The sequence below is a fragment of the Urocitellus parryii genome, chromosome 15 (genome assembly GCF_045843805.1).
Source record: "Urocitellus parryii isolate mUroPar1 chromosome 15, mUroPar1.hap1, whole genome shotgun sequence".
NCBI classification, from domain to species: domain Eukaryota; kingdom Metazoa; phylum Chordata; class Mammalia; order Rodentia; family Sciuridae; genus Urocitellus; species Urocitellus parryii.
Window position 1 is genome coordinate 44,452,166 of NC_135545.1, and position 10,077 is coordinate 44,462,242.

Sequence of the window (10,077 nt, forward strand, 5' to 3'; positions counted from 1 at the left end):
AACCTTGAGCCTGATATACTTCAGACCTGTTGCTGTTGCAAATCAATGTGTTTCTGTGGAGCAACTGTTCTAGGGTCTTGAATCTATTACTTCACAGGTGAAGAATCTGAGGCACAACCTAGAACCTGGGACTTTCTTGAGACAGGGTCTAAGTTGCTTAGGGCATTGAGGTTGGCCTTGAACTTGTGATCCTCCTGTTTCAGCCTCCCCAGCTGCTGGGATTATAGGTATACACACTGTGCCTGCAGAACCTGGGACTTGGGGACAGTTCTCCCTCTAGCAGTCTGCCTGCTTTATTTTTATTTCAAGGACTGAGACCCTTTCTTTTATGTCTACAAGAATTCTTCAAGGCGGTTTTAATTAAACATCATCTTGCTTCTGAAGATAGTGGACCTTTACTCCCAAAGCCAAAAACCACTAGAACACAGACTTAAAAACCAAGCCATTTAATTGTGTCTTTGAAGGTAAACAATACATGAAGCTGGACCCCAAGCCCTGATAATGCCAGAGCTGCAGGTCCAAAATGTGGTGTGGTTCTCTCAAGAGTTCAGAAGTGTCAGAACTCAAGGTTTACAAGCCAGAGAATGTACAGGATCCACACATTCCATTTAGCAATTTTGCCAATTATCAGAAAGAGACCCCCCCAAGAATCTCTCAAGAGGGGAAAATTCAAACCCCTGTTTATAAAGAATGAAGAGTACCAAAAATGTTATGTTGTTGTTTGTCTCTTCACTTTTCTCACAATCTGAAGCCTGAGCTATCATAATCCCCAACGCATAGCAGCTGAGGCTGCAGTCTGAGTTGGAGATCAGTCCCTCTGTCATTTACATCACATAATGCCACAGCAAGAATGATCGGAGGCAGAGAGCTCTCATCAGGACAGCCTTTTAACAAGCACTGAAAGTGAAAAAGAACCCTCTAGTGGCACATTGATTTAGTTTATAAGATTTTAATTTACAAATTAAAAAAAAGCTACATGTTTTACTTTTTCTCCTTTTTCTCTTCTTTCTTCACATCACTCTTTTCCTTATCTTTATCTTTCTCTTTGTCATCTTTCCTATCCTTTTTGCTCTCTTCTTTTTCCTGCCCTTCTTTCTTCTCTGCATCCCGGTTGGCAATCTTGTTGTTAATGAGGTTGTGCAGGGCAACTACGGAGCGGATCAGCGAGGCTAAGTACACCACCACCATCTGGTCGTTAGTCTTCAGGTAAAAGGCCTTGACAAACTCCTGCAGGCTGACGTCAGGCAGCAGGTTGAAGACGTCCTGCAGCTGGTAGATGATCTGGTGGTTGATGGGCAGCTTGCCTGTGGCTACTTTTTCCAGATAGCTCCTGATATCCAGAAGCTTGGAGTTCAGTCCCTTCAAACCATGGACTTGATTTGTGATTCGCTGGGAAAGAGTGCCCACTGTAGTGTCTTTGATGTCTCTGTAAAACCATTACAAGGAAGGAAAAAGCATAAGGATATCTTATTACTATGTAGGTTTTCACATTCTAAGAAAACACCAGATTTGTAGGGAAGGGCAAGCTTCAAAGGAAAAAAATGTTTCTTCCCATTTGATAGAGTTGGATATAAAGCACCTTGATTCGGTTTTCATTTGAGGGCCCATATTTTATCTTTCTTATCATAGGACCTTTTTCAAAAGATGCCTGTAACAGCTAAAATGAAACCATTTTTACTTAAATAATTAAAAAAAAATAAAGATTGTTTAGGCCAACAGTTCAGATCTGCCAATAACTTTCTGGATAACCTTCTTATTACAGAGCTCGCCACCTCAACTTACCTGTTCCTATGAAGGATAGAATTTTCTCTACCTGCACTTCTAGAATGTGAAGCTTCAATCAGTTATTGTAATTTTCAGAATTAGAAGGCTGACAAAAAGTATGAGCCTTTTCAAATAAGGATTATATAGATGAGAGGATTAAAAAACAAAAAACAACAAAAACAATCCAAGATAAAGATACTCTGTAGAAACTGGACTGTTAACTGGAAAGGACATCAAGTAAAGAACAGACCTGCGTTCACTTCACACACATGCTCCTATTACAGGCTTACATTTTAACTCAAGATACTTTAGATATGATCTGGTTCAAGCACCTCAATTTATGGGCAAAAACCCAAAGGCCTCAAAAGGGATGGTGATTTGTTCAAAACTAAACAATTGCTAATGGACAGCCAGGACTAGAACCAGAACCTGGGTCTCAAAACTCCTCTTAAGTCTCTTCTTCACACCCTGCATCATCCTGGGCAGCTAATGATTCTGATGCTATAGGAAGACCTCACCGTAACAAGTGTTCGACCCCAACTTCCTCAGCTTCTTCTGCTCCAATTTCACTGGTCACATGCTCAAATGTTTTCGAAGTTGGAGTTCCATCCTAGCAGAAGAGGCACAGCAGTTGTTATTCACCTCCAACAAGCAAACTGGCATGCATTCCCTTTCACACCTTGAGTCTTCTCTTAGATCATTTCATGTGCATTTACCAAGCTGTCCACAATAAGAGTGGGTCAGGTTTACTTTGAAAGCTTAGCCTCAAAGCTAAAATTACCATGGTGGCATTCAGTGATGAGGTCTGTGGGGGCATCATGGCTAGGTTATTTGTCTGTTGTAGTGGCCACTGAATTGTTTTCTGAGGAAAATCTTTTTTGTTTGCTTTTAAGAAAAATTCCTGATAATTCCCTCAATCCCACACTGGAGATGAATGCTCATGGAAGTCTCAGGTTGATTTTCAATGGATATTGTTCTTTCTAGAATGGATAAAATACAGAGTACTTGAGGTAAGCTCATACTGGAAAATATGAATTTTAGCCACAGCATCAGAAATAATGCAATCAGAATAAGTGGTTTTCTGGTGGTCTTAATGAAAGGATCCAGGGGGGATATGGTTCACTGGATCATTTAGTGACTAACTGATGAGATTCAAGGGATACTTTTCTTAGACCTACTGCAACAAAGGGGTATGCATCTCATGTAAGGGCTAAGAAAATTCTGTAGCCAGAATGCTTGGCTTCAAAATCTGGCTTGCCATGCATAAAATAAGGGAGCTGCAGGATCTTGGGCAAGTCACTTACAATATGTGCTATAAACATTAGCTGTTGTTACTTTTCTGGTCTTACCTTCTCATATGACCCTTAAGTGCCTTTTGTCCTCTATTAAGCAACATCTGCACTGTTATGCACGTGTGTGTGTGTGTGCAAGCACGCAGCCTCAATTCCTTTATAAAGAAGCAGTGTTAAAAATTAACTAAAATCAGGGCTGGGGATGTGGCTCAAGCGGTACACGCTCGCCTGGTATGCGTGCAACCCGGGTTCGATCCTCAGCACCACATACCAACAAAGATGTTGTGTCCGCTGAGAACTAAAAAAAATAAATATTAAAAATTCTCTCTCTCTCTCTCTCTCCTCTCTCACTCTCTCTTTAAAAAAGAAAAAAAAAATTAACTAAAATCAACTGAATGAAGATCAGGGATGAAAGCATTATTGCAACCAGGCAATAACTTTGGATCTAAACTCCCTGGGATTATACAAAAAGAAAAAGAGAAGGATAGGGCTTAGTGCAAGGAACATTTACATATTCTTTTCCAAATTTTGAGGATAAGGATAAATTTTACATATCTAAATCCAAAAGCAGTCTTTAATCCATTTCTCAAACTCTTGGCTTTCGAAAGTAAAGACTGAGCTTTTTGGCAGATACCCTAAATACCAATTTTCTGCTCATAACATATTTTTACATCAAGTCCTACCCTAGAATTTAAGTTGTTTTCCTAGAAAGAGGGAAAAACTACATTCTGGCAACTATGCACTTTTATATCAATGCAATTCAGATGTTAATGATCATAGAGGTGTGTCTTGGCAGCTCTGAATTATTCCATTTGGAAACCCATGATTTAGTCTATAGGAACTGGGAATCCTCAGGGAGAAGAAAACACCAGCACAGAGGAAGCTCAACAGTAGATACTGTATGAGATTAGGGCCAAGCTCCCTAGATCCCATATTTCCTTTGCTGTGAATATTTCTGAGTAATCTTTTGACTCTTCTGAGCCTCCATTTGTTTTTTGAAAATAATTTTAAATTTCCTTGGTCCTCTCTATTTCTAAAATTTGGTGATTCAAAAACTCAAGGGGAGACAGGTGTGGTGGTAGGAGACAGGATGATTGTGAGTTCAAAGCCATCCTCAGCAATTTAGCAAGGCACTAAGCAACTCAGTGAGACCCTGTCTCTAATAAAATATAAAATAGAGCTAGGGATGTGGCTCAGTGATAAGTGCCCCTGAGTTCAATCGCTGGTAGCCAAAAACAAAAATTAAAGCAAAACAAAAACAACAACAAAAAACTCAAGGGGAAAAAAATCCTAAGAGCAAACTGTTAGCAGAAATAAACTATCTTCTTTTTGTTAAGAAGATCTGACTTGAAAATGGAAAAGAAAAAATACTTATCACCCAAATGAGATGCCAGTCTCATTTCCTGAGCTCACAGCAAGATGACTTACATCATGAACTTCTTCCACTGAAATATATGCTTCTGTGGGTAGCCCCAGGTCCTTTGGCTTCACATCAATAATGACCAATACCTGGCAAAGAAACACAGCTTAGCCATCTACATTACATTTCACACAAAAGGGATAATTTCAGCCATTCTTGTGATGATTACTAAAGCTATTTCATTCAATCAGAAATGAGACAAAATTTTAAGCAAAAATGAATTTATATTTCAAATTATTCCATTGTTTGCTCACTCTGTATTTCCCTCCATGTAAAAGCTGAGGTCACAGAATGTGGTTGTTGAGCACAAGGAAATCAGAGTTAAGATGGCAAAAATTTCAATCCCCATCTCAGAATATATTAAGCACTGCAAACCTCTGTGTTCTTGTTTATAAAGAGAATATACAGTTACCGAAAGTATTGTCAGTAACATACCAGGTACTTAGCAGGCTTGTGTTTACTAAATCCATAAGACTACAGAATACTGCACAGAATGATAACAATCAACACAACAAACTTACAGAGAAAGTGCAGTGAACTGATTCACTACCCAAATCTATCTTCAGAGGTTCCTGAATTGGCTGGCAAAGAATATCATTCAAGAGTTTTAAAAAGAGAACACTTACTGAGTTAGGGCAGTATCTTTTCATGAGTTCATTGATGGCAATGTCATTCTTATGTAGTTTAGGGCCTGTGTGGTACCATCCAACTATTCTTTCTCTGGCTAGGAAGAAAAAACTAGGTTTTAGTTGTTTCATCACCATCTATACAACTTGCTTAAGAGTTATGTCCTTTACCTTTTTGAAATTCCAGACATCTATTTTAAACCTTGAAATTAGACTTATGAAATCTAAAACTCAAAAACAGAATTTTCAAAAAACAGGCAGTGTGTGACCTAGAGATATCTACATCCTCGACTAGTTTACGAGACCAGTCATTCATGAAACAACTAGAGAACAATTCCAAGGCAATATATAAGCAAATGCAAGTTCATGTCACATATGCAGTAACTGCAGAGTTGTGGGAATAAAAATTTCCAAAGCAATGTGGCTGCTGTGATGAAATAACATGAAAGTGACACATGTGAGAGAGGCATTTTTGCTGGCTGGTGGTATCAAATCCCCTGGGGGCAGTGGATGTGATAGCCCTTGCTTTTCTGATGAAATCAGAGGACTATCCCCCAACCTCCTGCTCAATCCTAGTGCACAACCTGGCCATAAATTACTATTGTGGTTTTTCATTACTCTACTTCAACTTCATTGCTCTACTATCACCAATCTTACTTAAGTTTAGCTAAGTGAAAGGGCCCTTGACGTTAAACAAATAGATTAAATAAGTCAACATCATGCCATAACACCTTTTTAGAAACACTTACCATTAACCTTCTTAAACATTCCATACATGTTTTCCAAATAATCATGATCTAAGAACCAGACAGAATCATCTTTGTCATCTTCATCAAAGGGGACTAGACAGAAAAAAATTAAGATTTAATTTAGGTGCTAGATAGGAATCAAGAATACAAGTCACAAGTGAATCAGATTGGATTATTTTTACATGTTTGATTTGTCCAAAACAGCATTAAATTTTATTTTATTTAATCACCCTCCGTAAAAAAAATCTAGATTTTTTCAGCTATCTTCAAAAAACTGTTAAGACCTGGCAATTACTGGGTAAAGCCTATAAAAAGGACACATACTCTTCAGTTTACTAAAAGGCCCATCCTTTCCCAATATTTCTCATTTGGCAAACTGCCTCACTGGCTGGTTCTTTTAGACACTAGAGTTAGTGACTTCTAGTCCAGAGGTCATACCAGTATTTGTTGTTGCTTCTTTGATCATAAAAAAGCACATGTAGTACTGGGCATGGTGGCACACAGCTATAACCTCAGCTACTTGGGAGGGTGGGGCAGGAAGATTGTAAATTCAAGGGCGGACTGAGTAACTTAGCAAGATCCTTTCTCAAAATAAAAATAAAGGGGCAAGGGATGTACTTCAGTGGTAGAGTGCTTGCCTTGCATGTGTGAGGCCCTATGTTCAATTCCCAGTACTGCAAACAAACAAAACAACAACAACAACAAAAACAATAATATATAAAAGTAAAGTTCTTGTAAGGATTCACGGTAAAGTAAAAGGTTAAAGGTCTCTGTATCTCCTCTTGCTCTACCCATGGCCAGGGTTAAAAAGTTTTGTATAGGGGCTGACAGACTACATGGCTTGTTCTAATGGAATACAGCTACATTTGTTTGTTTACACATACTCTGTAGATAATTTTGAACTTCAACAGCAGGAAGAGCAGTTGAAATGAAGACCACAAAGCTTGCAAGTTAAAATATTTAGTGGTCTGGCCTAGAGTGTAGCCTTTGGTCTAGATCAGCATTATGAAATAGAATCTCAGGGCTGTAATACACAATTGTAATAAGTATTTATTTTGAAAAGTAAATCAACATTTTAATGATGCTCAGAAAAATTTAAACTTTATCTTTTACCTGCAAAACTGTTGGACACATCAAGTACTTTCTTTTGCCATGACCCCAAAAGCACACCAACAACGCGCTTCTGGTTTCCAACCTTGCCGATTCTAAATGAGAAAACAGGTGGTCAGTCTGCACAGACATACAGTTACAGGACCCCAACAGTTAAGATAGTTAATGGCAAATATCAACAGTTCAGATACAATTTGGTTTACTTCGTAATTATTCTCCCTAAACAAATGTAATAATATTAGGTTAGTATGCAATCTAATATAAGGAGTAATTCATAAACTTTTGAGCTTTTACTTACCATCAACTGCAAAGTAAATCATGCTCGGAAAAAATTTAAACTTTATTTTTTTCTTTATAATTCTCCTATGCTCCTTTGAACTTTCCTCATCTTCTCTATCCTGAAATATCTTCAGGAATAAAAATGCTAAAGTAGTACCGGTATTGTGGCCTGGGTTCTACATTGCAAATTTTCTGGAATGTTCCCCCATGCCTACCATCCCCAGTAGATTTACTTTATTCTTTGTAAAGAATAGGTACTTATAAAGTGATTTCCAACCAATGGCTTGAGTGGGCTACTTGTGGCCTCTCTGACTGGTGTAGTGGGGAGAAGTCAGAAGTGAGTTGGTGACTAATCACAACGAGAAGAGGACTGAATGGGTTAGATTTTACTTTAGAATCTCAAATCCATTTTAAACCTCCTCAGTGATTTTCTAAGAAGCTACAAGAATTCTTTAACCATTAGTAAATGTTAAGACACAATACAACTCAACACTAAAGTTAAGACAGAAGCCTATAAAATGAATTACATTTCATAAGCAGTTGCTAGTTTCACATTGCTTTAACTGCAGTATTTTTCTTAACATACAGTTTGGTAAACCTATCAGTAATAATAAGTTTGGATCAAAGTTAAGGATTCTGTATTCCTGGTGGCTCTTATACTTTTTGAAGCTGTAAACACTTCAAAGTTGAGTTTCCACACTTCAAGGGAAACTTCCACTGGCTTTGGGTCTACAAAAATCCATTAAAAAACAACAAAAAACTTTACATGTGTATTTGGCACAGCAGCTAGCAGCATCTGCCTGAACTATGCTCTTAACCAAGTGTCTCATGGGAATAAAACAGTAATTACTGTCCACATATCCTGTTAGGCTGAGGCTTCAAGCAATGGAACTGAAGTGGGTTTTGTAAACCTCATCAAGTCCTGAGTTCGTGTTTGGTTCCATTAGTTGTACAAAGCAGGAAAACGGGCACACAGTAACCAAGACTTTACAGCAGATGCTCTCAACTGAGTCTTTCCATTGCTAATTAATTATCTTGTAAAATTTCTGAACGTGTGCAACAGGTTCAGCAGGATAGACAGCTCTAAAAAAGTAAAGGTGGCAGATCACCAAGTGATCTGTGGGATGTTTTCTCACCTTATTTACTAATGCTCCATCTCTAACTGATCTCGTTGTTCAAAGAGAAACTGACACCTCGTCTACATTTTAAGATAGCATCAAACCAAATTCCCACCTAGAAAATTTCAGGGGTTATCACCACCGCCCAACCAGGATGCTATTCTGGATGCGAGAACAGAATTCCGGTGGCAGCTCTCAGCGGCTCAGAAGCGCGGAGCTGAAGCGCTTCCTAGGACACAGGTCTTTTTGTTGAAAAGGGATGGGCGAGGTGACGGATACGCACGAGCCTGGAGGCAGGGGGTCAGTGCCAACCGAAGCCTGCCCTTTCCTCCATACTCTAGCACCAACCCGGACCCCCGAGTGGCGGCGGGGACGCGGAGCCGGGTCACTCTGGCTTCATGAACCGAGGCTGGTCTGCGGCCGTCTCACCTGCGTCCCCAGCCTGGCCGCGGCCGCCGCGCTGTCCCCAGCGTGCCGGTGACTCAGCAGCCCCAGCTCTGCCGGCCCCGCTAGGCCGCCCCGGGCCGTCCACTCACCGGTTGAAATGATCCACCACACTAAGTAGCACCAGGGGGTGGACCACCACCTTCTGCACTGCCAGCTCCGGCATCGTGACACACCCCGCACGCCAGGCTCGGCGCCCTAAGATCCGCAAATACCGGCAGCGGCAAAAACACCCGCGGATCCGCCAGGCCCAGCTCCTCCTCTTCCGGTTCGGCAGTCACCGCGCCGTTTTCTTCCGCTCCCGGAGTGCTTCGCGCAGATTGCCCGCACTGTCGCTAGGGCCGCCATGTTGAAGAAGGGAAAGGGCCGGAGAAGGGCGGAGCTGTCCTGACTTCCGCGGCTGGCGCTTCTCCGGACTTCAAACCTAAAGGGACACTGGAGATTAGACTGGGTTTGGGGTACCAATGATAGAGTGACTTTAATGTAGTCAGGGTTTTTAATGTGTCTGCAATTTGGCTTTCTGTTCAGGTTTTCCACTCTATCTACAAGAAAGAGCTGGACATACTCATAATTAGAAACTCAGTGTTATCTTTAAGGAGAAATATATAGTCATGTTAAGGGAAAGAGAACCGTGAATTATCGAATCTATCTATTTCTATAATTTGTCAGTCCTAATACAGGTACTTAAACATTTAATCCTTTGAATTAATGTTTCTGGAACTTTGATTATGCTTATAAATCACTCATAGGTCTTGTTAAAATACGGATTCTGATACTACAGGGACAGGTTGGGACCTGAAGTTCCGTGTGCCTCACAAGCATTCAGGTGAAGCCTATGCTGTGTTAATAAGGCTTGTAACAACCTTAGGAAGTAGGTATTTTGTTGTTTTACAAATGAAAGATACTGCTCCCATGATGTGCTTTTACTGACCACTTTGTTTAAAATTCTATTTTTTTTTGCCCAGTAGCATATGCTTATAATCCCAGCTACCTGTGAGACTGAGGCAGAAGATTAAGGTCAGCCTAGGCAATTTAGTGAGATTCTGTCTCTAAATAAATAAAAAGGGCCGGGGATGTAGTGCAGTGGTGGACGGTTTTCAATCCCCAGTACTTAAAAGAAGAAAAAAAAAATCCATCTTTCTCCCACTACTTATCTCTGCTTTAGTTCTCTATGGAGTATTTACCAGTTTTGAGCAGATGGTGAAATTTACCTATTCTCTTCTTTTCAGAAGATAAACTCTTGTGCAGTTCACTTTTATATTTTTCAGTGTGTTG

The 10,077-nt window shown here is 40.0% G+C and overlaps 1 protein-coding gene across 1 annotated transcript; it reads right to left on the reverse strand.

The window, feature by feature from the left end:
* Positions 1-430: 430 nt before the first annotated feature.
* On the reverse strand, positions 431-9,078 carry Psmd7 (proteasome 26S subunit, non-ATPase 7). Its single transcript, XM_026404522.2, has 7 exons — positions 8,895-9,078; positions 6,965-7,056; positions 5,852-5,944; positions 5,103-5,200; positions 4,485-4,565; positions 2,283-2,374; positions 431-1,426 (listed from the first exon to the last, which is right to left on the reverse strand). The coding sequence occupies exons 1-7, from the start codon at positions 8,966-8,968 to the stop codon at positions 982-984; spliced, it is 975 nt and encodes a 324-aa protein (XP_026260307.1). The 5' UTR covers positions 8,969-9,078; the 3' UTR covers positions 431-981.
* Between the last annotated feature and the right edge of the window lie 999 nt (positions 9,079-10,077).

Bases quoted from the DNA above. Each gene is read 5' to 3' on its own strand.
- Psmd7 (XM_026404522.2), bottom strand. From the start codon at position 8,968: ATGCCGGAGCTGGCAGTGCAGAAGGTGGTGGTCCACCCCCTGGTGCTA. The intron at 7,057-8,894 runs GTGAGTGGACGG...TTTCTCATTTAG, and splicing joins GTGGTGGATCATTTCAACCG to AATCGGCAAGGTTGGAAACC. The intron at 1,427-2,282 runs GTGAGGTCTTCC...ATGGTTTTACAG, and splicing joins GGGGTCGAACACTTGTTACG to AGACATCAAAGACACTACAG.